Genomic DNA, 12,150 nt, shown 5'->3' on the forward strand with positions numbered 1-12,150 from the left:
GGGGGGGGTTGCGTACTCGATCATGTTCTCAACCGGCGGCTTCACCTGCTCAGGCTTCACGGTATTGATCTTCCCAAACCCGAGGCCGAGCAGGCCACTGCCAGCATTACGCTGAAACTGAGAGGACATCTTGTTGGCGGTCTCGATGGCCTGGTTCTCCACGCAAAGCCCGCCGATAGTCAGAGTGTCCGTCCCAACAGTGCCGCTGGCGCCAGAGCCGTCGCCGTACTGGATCTGCCATGTCGAGCCACCTGACATCCCAACACTGTCGGCCTCAGATGCATGCTCCAGTTTATCTGCCCGACTCACCTTTCGCGCACCAAGTGCTGCTCTTCCCACTGTCAAAGATAGCATGCCCAGTCCTCTTTCCCTGCGTCTGCACCGCGGGCTCCAGCTCGTTCGACCACACCTATTCACCACCACATCATCAGCAACCACCCAACCCTACCGTCGCCAAAGTGGAAGTACTAACCCAAAGATCCGAACTCCCAGTATCAAAATCCAACGGCAGCCTCTGCGGCGGCGTCCCCACCCCGACTTCCGCCAGATACATCGAATCCTGCTGCACGTCCTCTATCTTCACCGGCGAAGCATTGCCAGCATCATTTCTCACGACAAGCGTTTGCCCGCCTTTGGTGTACGCTTTGCCGCCGACCTTGCGGCTGACGGTGCGGAGCACGGCTTGGGGGCCGGACTGGTCGATCATGGCGAAGGGGCCTTTGAGGGTGGGGGCGATGTTGTCTGTGAGAGGGTGAGTTCCCGGGGGAGGGGAAGAGGAGGGGAGGGGAGGGGGGAGGTACATTTTTGCAGGGCGTAGGCGTAGGATTTGCGGCCGTGGCGTTGGTAGTTTAGGTTTTTGTGGAGAGGGACTCGGGTGAGCTTTTGGGGGTTGGAGGACATGGTTGCGGGTGGTGGTGTGGTTGTTTGTACAGGAGGTAGTGGCGCGGAATTGAGGTGTCGTTCTTGATTGATATTTGAAAGGAGCGAAAGATGATTTTGACGAGATAGATGCAGGTGAAGGAAGTTGATTTTATCAAGAGACTGTCGAAGTAGGCAGACAAAACAACCCATCTCAAGGCCCATGTGCAGCAGCACCTTCTCTTTGTCTCAGAACCGCACCTGACCTTTCGACCTACCTGACTACCATCCCAGAATCGGCGCATCCGAGTAGCAACCACGGGAAACCGTCACGACTCGGTGTCGACCGATGAAAGAGGCACACGAACATTCCTGCAACAATTTGTGGTTCTGGTGACGAGACGGTACGTTTGCAGAGACAGACTGCCCGCGTACCGACGCAAACCGATGGTCTTCGCAGACTGGGCGTTGGGATAGTATCGTCTCGGTGAATCGCACCTGTCATAAGGTACCGTCCTCTCACTTGGAACAATGACGGCGCGTGACAGCTGTCAGGTGCGATGGTGTTGTACTGGAACGAGGTTGGGAAGCTGAGGTCGACCCAGTGCTTGGCCAAAAAGGACTGCTTATCAGCTTGTCAGATTACCTAGCTATACCAGAATACAGATCACCCACGACAAACACAAGCCACCTGTATCAACGCTCAAGCACAGCAACGACGCCAACATCTTACACCACTACAGCCATCGCCCTCCATCAACTGCCCACACCATCCCCTCACAGCGCAGCAATAGCCCTCCGCATAACCTCCAAACTCCTCTCACTCACACCCTTCCCATCCTCCTCTTCCTCCTCCACCACCCCACCACCCTTCATCATCTGACTCAAATCACTCAACAGCCCCAGCGGCATCCACGTACTCTCCCTCGCCTTCTCCACACTCTCCCGTATCCTGCCCGTGTGCTCCCAGCTCTGCGCCGCCTCCTCCGCCCGCGCGATAACCTTATCCGGGATGCCACACATGGCGGCGCAGTGCATGCCGTAACTCCCCTCCGCCACTCCAGCCTCCAGCTTGTAGAGGAACGTGACGTCCCGGATGTCGTGCTCGACTTGCACGGCCATCCGCTTCGGCGCAATCTCAGGGTGCGCTTGGAACTCGGTGGCGAGGGAATGATAGTGCGTAGCGAAATACCCCAGCGCGCCGATGTGCGTGGCGATATGATGCAGCACCGCCTGCGCGACCGCCACGCCGTCATAACTGCTCGTCCCGCGCCCGAGTTCGTCGAGGATGACGAGCGAGCGCGGCGTGGCTTCGGCGAGGATCTTCTTAGTCTCCGCCAGCTCGACCATGAAGGTGCTCTGGCCGGCGAAGATGTTGTCCTGGGCGCCGAGGCGCGACATGATGCGGTCGACGGGCGTCATGCGCGCGGACACGCAGGGCACGTAGCAGCCGACTTGGGCGAGGATGACGGCGATGCAGGTCATGCGGAGGATGGTGGACTTGCCGGCTGCGTTGGCGCCGGTGAGGAGGGTGATTGATGGGTCTGAGCCGCCTAGGGTGATGTCGTTCGGAATGAAGTTGGTTGTCGTCTCAATACAGGGGTGGCGGAGAGTGTCGAACTCGAGGACACTCCGAGCGTTGTCGTCCTCGATGAGCTCAGGTCTGCAGGATGGCGAGCCGAGCGCGGTGGAAGCCTTTGCAAGCGAGATCAGGCAGTCGAGTTGCGCCACGATCTTCGTCGCTTTAAGCCAAGTTTTGTAGTCCTTGTCGAAGCGTTCGAACATGCGGCGGCCCATAGCTTTGATAACTTGGCCATGACTCTCCTGTGCCTCTTTGAGATCTCGCACCAGGCTCTCGAGCTCAGGCGAATACCATCGCTTGCAGGCCTTCGTAGCAGACATCTGCTTCCAACTCTTCGGGATGGTACCACGTACCTTGATTGGTACTTCAAGTTGGTAGATCTCCTTGCCGTTGTCTGTGAACTTGATGGCGCTTGATCCGAGGTCTTCGCGGGCCTGCTTGAGCAGCTTGTTGAGGGACTTTTCAATATTGTCGATGCACTCTTGGCTCTCGTCGAATTCCTCCTCAACGCCAGGCTGCGGGATGAACAATCCGTCCTCTCTCGCTCTCTCACGATCGAAAGCGTCCTTCCAGGGATGCAAAGCAGCAGACAGATCAGGCATCGCTTCGATCAGCTGGCCGACTACACCCTCGCCTTTGCCAAGTGAGCCCAGAATCGACATGGTGTACTCAATAAGCTCGAAGCCCTCCAGTACACGCACAAAGTCCTGCGGTTTGCAGCGTGCGGCATGGATCCGTGAGATGAGTCGCTCGAGATCTGGCAACTTCGACAGGGACGCCGTGAAGCGGTCCATCAGGACATCGTTGGCATTTAGAGCATCAACCGCATCCAGCCGCTGGTTGATCTTCACTGGATCCGCCAGAGGATGGCAAACCCACTGCCGGAGCATTCGCTTGCCGAAAGGCGTGATGCAACGGTTGAGCATGGTGAAGAGGGTGCCGTCTGTGCTCCCATCGAATGTGTTGGCGAAGATTTCGAGGTTGATCAAGCTCTGTCCGTCTAGCACGAGGGTTGATGCCTTTCGGATGGGATCGTACCAGGAGAAGTTGCCACATGTGATGAGGTCCCGTTCGATCTTGAGCAGACTGAGATACGACACTAGCGCTCCCAGAGCAGAGAACACCAGCTCCTTCTCCTTTGCTTCACGGAGAACCGCCGGCCAGGTGTCCTCCGAGTCTTCAACAGCCTTGTCAAAGTAGCCTTCTCCATCAATCTTCATCCTGGTCTTCTCCGCGGTCAAGAACTCTTTATCTGACTTGAGATAGTTCCAGATGGTGGTTGGAGGTGTGTTGTTCTTGAGCATGCGAACCACCTTGCTGGACACGCAGCCCTTCTCGAGCAGCAGCTCACCAGGCCGGGTCTGAGCGACAAAGGTCTCAAATCGTGTCATGTCAGCGTCGTCAACAAACTCGGCCAGATGGAACTGAGCAGTGGCAGTGTCGACAAAGGCGATGCCAAAAGCAGGACGCCCGTCCACTTCCGTCTCCTTGATAGCCGCGCAGTAAGTGGCCATATCATCCTGCAGCATGCCGCCATCAACAAGCGTGCCACCAGTGAGCACAGATGCCAGCTCCCGCCGGATGACCTTTTCTTCCTTCTTCTTGAGTTTCTCGTCACGCTCCCGCATATCCTTACCAAGCGCAGTCTCCATCTGGTCCACTCGCGCAATCTTGAAGCCTTTGGCCACAAACTGGTTCGCCCACATATCCAGACTGGACTCTGGCACACCTACCATCCGCATGTTGACCCGGTCAGTCAGCTTCAAGTCGAACAGCTGATGTCCGATAGTGGCGTCATTCTCGTACAGTTCGTAGAACTTGCCCTTCTTGAAGAAGACGATGGTGTCCATGAACTTCTGCTTGATCTCCCAATACTGCTTCTCGAACGGTGAGAGGCCCTGGAAGCTTGAAGCTGGGATGAAGAGGGTTCGAGGATCGTAATCGGGGTGGTCCGGAGGATTGCGGTCTGCGTCGATTGGGTGTGCAAGCCAGGTATGTCGTTTCTCGGGCTCGGTCATATGAGCCTTCTGCTTTTGACCATTCATTCCAGTCTTCTTGCTCTGTTTCGGTGCTTGACGAGGCTCGGTCGGCGGTGGAGCATCTGGGTCATACTTCCACTGCTGGGCTGTTGACGTAGTAGGAATTTCCTCACTCTCTTCTTGCGGAGGCGAAGGAGGTTTGACGGAGGCTTTGCGAGAGGACGACGCAGAAGCTCGCTTCTTGCTCTTCGTTGGCTTCTCATCACCACTAAGATCGTCCGCAACGACAAAGTCGTCCATGTCTGTCCGAGGTAATTTGTAAGCTGAGGTATTCGATTGCTGGGGTTTGCCATGACTGCTGCTTGTTGAAAGCCGCTGGGCGTTTGAGGAGGGTTGTAATGCTCCGCTGCCGAGTTGTGATCCATACATACCATCATTACTCTCCATTGCATCCTGCGTAGCCGCGTCGAAGCCAAACTCATCGTCCGAGTCATCTTTGACACTGATCCGTCTCCGCTTCGCAGCACGTCTGTTGCCAGAGAGTGGCTTAAACACCTCGTCTTCGTCCTCCTCTCCGTCCGACTCGGCATAGTTGACCTGCTTCTTGACCTTCCGCGACGGGCTCGAGTACAGGATGCCTGGCGTCTCTATCAGCTCGTTAGTCTTCGGTCAGTCTAGACATGGGAGCAGTACTTGTACCATTCTCCTTGTTCGTCTGATCGTCTACAGAGCTCTGTTGAGAGCGTACAGGTGCAGTCTGGGGACTCGACGCATCGCCGACCACACTCGATGCTGCTGGCGTGATGTCCGCGCTCGATCGCGGTGGCTTCGAAGCGGTCGCCGTCTCGCTGGCGTCTGACGGTCGTTTGGCCGGAGTGACAGACGACGGCGTCCTCTTCTGAAAGAAGCTGGCGATGCCCTGCTGTTTCGTTCCCGACTTCTGCGTGCTCGGAGTGCTCGTCTTTCTCTTCGCAGTGCCCATCTCGTTGCCTTCAATGCCTCTCGCCATCTTGACAACCCCGTACAGAGAACGCTGAAGACAAATGTAATAGACAGAATGTAGAAGTGTAAGGTAGAGTCCAACGGCAATGGTCGACGCGTCCGCTAATTGGGAAGGAGCGCGCTCGCGTCATGCCAAGCCTTTTCGGGCGACTTCTCTTTTCGACATCACTTCTTTAGAAGACCTCCATGGACTCAGTACAACGGTGTCGAGCGCTTGTACGGCATCTGAATACACATAGCAGGCGACATGCAAGCTCCAACAATGGACCACGCGACTACAATGCCGCCGTCGCCGCCCTCAATACACTGCAGAGTAACTTCTCAATCGTGGAGGCTATCAAGAAGTTGGGGCCGGGATGGAACCAGCAGGCTCTGCCAGAGATGAGGGAGTGGGCGCGGAGGATAGGCTATGAGGTGTGCGTTGCCCTTCACCTAAGCTCATACATTCTATTGACATTATGATAAGCCCTCCGATTTCGACACCTTGAACCCCGTGCACATAGCTGGCACGAAAGGCAAAGGCTCGACATCAGCTTTCGTCTCATCCATTCTGGCGCAGTATCTCCCGACTAAGCGGAGCATACACGTCGAAAGGCTACCGTCCAGCGTAGGACTATATACGTCTCCGCATCTACGGTTCGTCCGTGAGCGCATCCAGATCAACAACCGACCTATCTCCGAAGAAATATTCGCAAAGTACTTCTGGGAGCTCTGGGATCGATTCGAGAACAGTCGATCGGTGGAGAGTGAAATCATCCCAAGGAACAGCGAAGGCAAGCCGGTCTACTTCCATTATCTTACTCTAATGGCCCTGCACTGCTACCTCGAGGAGAAGGTCGGGTCAGCCGTGATCGAATGTGGTATTGGCGGCGAGTATGACACCACCAATATTCTGATGAAGCCAAGTGTGACCGGCATTACGAGTCTGGGCATGGACCACGAAAGCTTGCTCGGAGACACGATTGAGAGTATCGCCTGGCATAAGGCTGGGATTTTCAAGGAAGACGTCCCAGCGTTTACAGTGTCCCAGCCAGATTCTGCGCTGCGAGTGCTTCGGGATCGCGCAGCAGAGCGACGCACAGAACTGCATGTCGTTCCTCGCCACAAGGCCATGGGTACAATCAAGCTGGGCCTGCAGGGTGACTTTCAGCAGACCAATGCATCGCTTGCTGTTGCTATAGCCGCACAGCATCTGCAGCGACTAGGCTACAGCGGCTTGCCTGACCCTCACGACCACGCCTCCGCACTTCCGGAAGAATTCGTCGCTGGTCTGGGGAACGCTCGCTTAGGAGGGCGCTGCGACATGCGTACAGACACCAAACGAGACGGGTTAACATGGTACATTGATGGCGGCCACAACTTGGAGAGCATCGAAGTGGCAGCCAAGTGGTTCGCTTCTGCCGCAAACAAGCCTCCTTCATCACCTCTCACGACCCGCTCAACAAGAATCCTCCTCTTCAACCAACAAACCCGCGACGCCGGCACTCTCGCTCGCCGCCTGCACACAACCCTCGCCACGGCCTTGGATGATAACCACCCTTTCCAGCACGCCATCTTCTGCCCCAACGTCACTTACGAAAACGCCGGGTACAAGGCCGACCTGGTCAGCATGAACACCAACGCCCACGACATTAGCTCGCTCAAAGTGCAAAAGGATCTGGCAGCGACATGGGACAAGATAGATCCGGACGCGAGCGTCCATGTCACAGGCACGATTGAGGAAGCCGTCGCACTGGCACGGAGCATCGCTGGAGAGTCCGCTGGCAAGGTGGACGTCATGAGCACAGGCAGTCTACATCTGGTAGGGGGTCTGATCGAGGTACTAGAGAGTGAGATTGAAGCTGGGAAGTAGTAGGAAGGTCTGTGGCATTCGATGCTGTACAGCTCGCAAGAGCCGTACCTTCGTCAATGTAAGCACACTAAGTCTTCACACCTGTCCAGCCATCTCTCAGTCGCAACAGCAAGTGCCTCCCATCTCGCTGTCATCGCTGTACCATCTTCATACTATCGTACCTTCATCTCTCGTACCACCTCGTTGTTCAGGCCGCCATCACTCCCCACCCTCCTCCGCCTTTACCGCCTCAACCATCTGACCTACCTTAATCTCCTCATCAACCGCCTCCCCCTCCTGCTCACCCACACCATCCACCTTCTTCGAAGCGACCTCGATGGTGTCACTCCCCGCCCGGCTCACAGCAGACGCAGCAGACTTGGACTCCTTGCCCTCACCCTCCTCCGCCCACTCCTTCGCCAGCGCAGCCTCATCTCCGACCTTCTCTCCGTCCTCATTCGCCTCTCCGGCATCTTCGGCAGTCGTGGTCTCGGTCTCAGCAGCAGCAAGCGCCGCGGCGGCCGCGAGGGCCTTCTTGGTGGGCTCACGACCGCGCTTCGCTGAGGTGGTCTTAGGGGTGTCCGCTTCGGCTTCGGCGGTCTCGTCCTTGCCGCCTTCGCCTTCGCCTTCAGCTGCGGCGGGTGAGGCCTTCGCGGCAGCGGTCTTGCGGGCGCGCTTGGCTGGGGTCTTCTTGGGTCTCTCGGGCGCAGCTTCGGCAGCCTCGTCGTCGGCGCCTTCGTCAGAAGCGGGCTCGGGCTCGATCTTGACAGCAGCGGTCTTACGACCACCTCTGCCCTTCTTAGCTGGAGTAGGCGTGGTCTCGACTTCAGCCTCAGCCTCAGCCTCGTCAGACTTCTCCTCATCGTCAGCGGCAGCGGCAGCGACCTCAGTCTTAGCGGCCTTACGACCACGCTTGGCAGAACTCTTCTTCGGCGTCTCCTCAACTTCAGCATCGTCCTCTACTTCCGGCTCGGCGGCTGCCTTGCGCTTCGAGCCAGTGGCAGCGGCTTTCTTGGGCGTGGTGTCGTCACCTCCTTCGGCAGCGGCATCAGCTAATTCACGCGGTCAGCATGGGCAGTGAAACGTGGGAAGTCTAGAGCGAGACGAACCAGAAACGAACTTCTCAAGCTGCAGCTTCTTCTTCAATCCGTGCCAGGACGCTTTGCCCGAGGCGCTGTTCTTGAGGCCGGCGCGGTCGGCGAATTTGGCGTAATCGATCTAGTGGCGAGCAGAAAATCAGCACGTTGTCTGGGAGGCAAGAGGTGAAAATGGATACGCACGACGAGCTCGGACTTGGTGGACTTGAGCGCATGGCCCAGGAGCTCGAAGTCGCGGGAGGTGAGGCCGTGGGTGTTGGGCTCTTTCTTGGGGGTGGTGGTGTCTTTCTTCCGGGTAGAAGACATGGTTGTCGTCTTGTTCGGTTGGATGGGTGGGTGTGGTAAAGGGTTGGTAAAGGTGTGGATGGAGAAATGGTGTTGGAGAAGATGATGTTGGGAGGTAAGGTAGGTGTAAGGAAGATGGAGGGTAAAGAGGAATTCGGTGGCTTTTGTAGGTCTCCGTGAGATGAGGTTGTACGTTTGAAACGCACGTGAGGTAGAATTTGCTGGCAGGCAGGCAGGGTCGTGCGCGTGACTTACGGAAAACGACAGGACCTTACGACGCGTTACGGTTGGAACATGTGATATTCTCAGGTAAGTGTTTCATTGATGGTTGCTCAGCAGGGGAGCCCAATTATGGTCACTCTCAAGCAAGATGCAGCGAAGAACATCAAGTCTCGCAGCTGCTCAGTACGCCATCTTCGCCGACCATTCATCCACAGCAGTCACCGGGCATTGCGCCTATGACGCCCCAGTAACACCGCACACGCCCCCTCACCACCGCTCAGTCCTCCTCACCCCCCTCCTCCTTAACCGCCCCCTCCCCCTCCCCCTCCTCAACAATCTCCTCACTCTTCTTCCCCTTCTTCGCACTCCCCCTCACCTTCTTCGCCGGACTCCCCCCCTCCCCCTCATCCTCAGCCTTCTTCCCACGCTTACGCGGCGTCTTCACCGGCGTACCAGCCCCGGACTCCGCATCATCGCCGTCCCCACCTGCGGCGGACTTGGGGCCCTTCTTCGCAGCAGCGGCGGCCTTGGGGTCAATGCCGGATTTAGCGAACATCTTCTTCTTGATGGCGGCCCAGGCGTTGGAGGCAGAGCGCGGGTTGGTCATGTTGCATTCGGAGGCGAGTTTGTTGTAGTCGACCTGCATCACGTCATGGTGGTCAGTGAAGCTCAATGGGGAGGGAGGAGGGGGGTTGGTGAGTGTACGGACCTTTGGCTCTTCGGTCATGCAGTTCCAGGCTTTGGCCATGATTTCGATCTCGCGGGTGGTGAAGTCCTTGACTTCCTTGGTTTCGGCCATTTTTGCTGTGGTGGTGGTGTTAATGAACGGTCCCGGTCTATCACAGGAAACGGTTGGAAGACATGAGTGTGTACTTACGATGATGACTCGTCTCGATGTGTCGATGAAAGCTTGTGTGTGTTGGAGAAAGCTGGATGATGTGTAGGTGTTGGAGAAGTGTGTGCGAAGTGTGATGTGTGAGAAATGTTTTCAAGGTGAAGAATCGATGTGTTAAATGAGACATGTGTCATGCATGAATGCATGTGATTTTCTGATACATCGCAAATTTCTCAAGAAAATCACCTTAGTTGCCTGGCGCTGATGCGACCACTCACATGCTGTGTCACCCTGCGACAACACCTGCCAGATCATTCTGTCCGCATGCCGTCGTCGTGTTGTCATTGTGTGAATGGTGATCTGAGACGCTCTCCATTCTTTGCCATGATTCTCTCCAAATGGGAATGCCAGTCGAATGCGCGCGTTCATTTGTCGTAAAACATGCTGATCCATGCGATGCCCATCGCCCATCCGTCTTTCCATGCCCTCTTTCAAGCCATTGACAAGTCACGCCCTAACATACCGAAACCGCGCCAACCCACCCGCCCTCTCCAACCTCAAACCCCAGCCCCGGAAAAGCAAACAGCTGCGTATTCCCAAGCCAGCTCTCACTTTCATTACCTTCCACTAGCTCCTTCTCCGCATCTGGCAGAAAGAAGCCGGTATCAGACAGATCTCCACCGTCTCCGGCACCACCCCACGTGCGATTGACAACTTTGCCGCGGCCCATCTCCCCTGTAACCCCGGCGGACTGGAAGATGTGCAATAGAGCATCGCGAAGGCCGTCAGCGGTTGCCTCATTACCGCCTGCTTCAGACGACTCGAAAGGCGTCTCGCTGTTCAGCGGACCGAGATAGCTGTGCTCCGGGAACTCTAGTGTCCAGCGGAGCCGGCGATGTCGGTTGAATGCATAACTACCTGGGACATTGCCATGGATGATAACTTTGAGGACGACAAGATGCGGGCTCGAGGTCTTGAGCGACGGATTCGCAGCAGCAGAAGAGCCGTCCGTAGTCCGTGGGCCGACGAGAATATCCATGCCATGGCTGAAGTAGCACCAGAAGACTTCTCGAACAGACCGATCGCTGGCGTCGTCATCGGCGTCACCAGAGTCGAAGTCGGCGTCGAAGGTGTCGGTGCCGGTGGAGGAGTAGCTGGAGGGTTGCGAGCCGGGGCGAGGGCGGCCGTTGGACATGCTGCTTGCGCGAAGGTGGGAGGGGCGGTCACTAGGAGTGACATCGGGGATCTTCTTGTGGGTGGCATCTGGAGGGCCGAGCTCGGTGATGAGATCTTGAGATGTGGTCTCGTTGAGAACGGTGGTGAAGGGCGCAGCGGGTGCGCGACGCTGGAGTTCAATCCTTCCGTGCTGGTGGATATTGGCGATTTCGATTTCGGCTGGTAGATTGTCCTTTGGTCGAGCGGCGATTCCTGACAGTCGTGGTCCGGAGACAGGCTTGGTGAAGATGTTTTGCCTTACCTCCGGCCAGCTGCTGCCTTCGAACAACGACATTGCCGCTGCAGGGGACGCAGCGGAAGAGTCCAGCAAGTTAACGTGGTTCTTCTCAGGTGCCCAGGCAGAGTGCTGAACAGGGAACACGAATGCTATTCCTGCCCATGACAACACATACTGCCCTACACCTTGGGCATTCTGTGGAGGGATGTATTCACCAGGGTATGAGGCGCCAAAGAGTTGGTAGACGCGCCTGAAAGCTGGGTTCTCTGTCACCCCTTTCGCCAGTACACTACCCTTGTAGATGAGGACCAGCTTTGAGAAGTCCGTGACCTCGATCAGACGGAGCCGTTGGTCTTTGCCGTCGAATCGCAGCCGGAAGCCATTATCTGGCAGATTGACAACTACCACGCCCTCCAAGGGGTTCTTGGGCTCGTAGTGGAGGTTGATCTGCTTGTACTGATCTTTCTTCGCTTTGATCAGATGGAGTATCTCGTGGAGAGAGGCACCAAGGTCTAAGATACATGTTAGTGTACGCCTTCTTCTCGACAAACAGTGGCAACGTGCGTAGATCGGCCAGGCTCTGGCCTGGGATAATGGTATATTGAGGGCGCTGGTCGCTGCTTGCACCCTCCATGTTCGATTGTATCTCAAGGAGAGTATGTATTCAGACGGAAGTTGTAGGTGTATGGAATGTCATCCAGTGTTTGGCCCGATCTGAGGCGGATGCAGATGTGCTTGCTGTAGTGTCCGCATGACTGCGCCGGAGGTCATCTCCCAGACATCCTTTCGATCTCGGTACCAAGTAGGGATGGAGCGTGGCGGGCCCGGTTGTATTATCTTGAGAAGTCTACTTGGCCTTCTTTAGGTATTCGTCGGTTGGTGTGGTCGAAGTGGATAAATGGGTTGTTGGATGTGGTCGGCCATGGGAAGTGAGGTGCGAGGTGGGGGGTGGAATAAGCTTTCTTTGGGCCGAGCCGATGTTTAGCCGGTGTTTACTGAAGTGTTG

General features: G+C 56.4%; 5 protein-coding genes across 5 annotated transcripts; 1 reads left to right on the top strand and 4 right to left on the bottom strand.

Moving 5' to 3' along the window:
* Positions 1 to 1,635: 1,635 nt before the first annotated feature.
* MSH6 (DNA mismatch repair protein msh6) lies at positions 1,636 to 5,428 on the bottom strand (the record flags this gene model as incomplete). Its single annotated transcript, XM_064808093.1, has 3 exons — positions 1,636 to 4,721; positions 4,851 to 5,066; positions 5,119 to 5,428. 3 exons carry the CDS (start codon positions 5,426 to 5,428, stop codon positions 1,636 to 1,638), a joined length of 3,612 nt encoding a protein of 1,203 aa, XP_064653641.1.
* A 179-nt stretch (positions 5,429 to 5,607) lies between these two features.
* Positions 5,608 to 7,273, top strand: LTR77_010878 (uncharacterized protein; the record flags this gene model as incomplete). The annotated part of the gene is made up of 2 exons (XM_064808094.1): positions 5,608 to 5,835; positions 5,888 to 7,273. The coding sequence occupies 2 exons, from the start codon at positions 5,608 to 5,610 to the stop codon at positions 7,271 to 7,273; spliced, it is 1,614 nt and encodes a 537-aa protein (XP_064653642.1).
* Positions 7,274 to 7,471: 198 nt separating this feature from the next.
* LTR77_010879 (uncharacterized protein) lies at positions 7,472 to 8,655 on the bottom strand (the record flags this gene model as incomplete). Its single annotated transcript, XM_064808095.1, has 3 exons — positions 7,472 to 8,304; positions 8,362 to 8,470; positions 8,533 to 8,655. 3 exons carry the CDS (start codon positions 8,653 to 8,655, stop codon positions 7,472 to 7,474), a joined length of 1,065 nt encoding a protein of 354 aa, XP_064653643.1.
* Positions 8,656 to 9,133: 478 nt separating this feature from the next.
* On the bottom strand, positions 9,134 to 9,655 carry LTR77_010880 (uncharacterized protein; the record flags this gene model as incomplete). The annotated part of the gene is made up of 2 exons (XM_064808096.1): positions 9,134 to 9,496; positions 9,566 to 9,655. The coding sequence occupies 2 exons, from the start codon at positions 9,653 to 9,655 to the stop codon at positions 9,134 to 9,136; spliced, it is 453 nt and encodes a 150-aa protein (XP_064653644.1).
* A 550-nt stretch (positions 9,656 to 10,205) lies between these two features.
* On the bottom strand, positions 10,206 to 11,778 carry LTR77_010881 (uncharacterized protein; the record flags this gene model as incomplete). Its single annotated transcript, XM_064808097.1, is given in 2 exon segments — positions 10,206 to 11,682; positions 11,696 to 11,778. 2 exon segments carry the CDS (start codon positions 11,776 to 11,778, stop codon positions 10,206 to 10,208), a joined length of 1,560 nt encoding a protein of 519 aa, XP_064653645.1.
* Between the last annotated feature and the right edge of the window lie 372 nt (positions 11,779 to 12,150).

The sequence above is a fragment of the Saxophila tyrrhenica genome (genome assembly GCF_035928015.1).
Source record: "Saxophila tyrrhenica strain CCFEE 5935 chromosome Unknown scaffold_28, whole genome shotgun sequence".
NCBI lineage: Eukaryota > Fungi > Ascomycota > Dothideomycetes > Mycosphaerellales > Extremaceae > Saxophila > Saxophila tyrrhenica.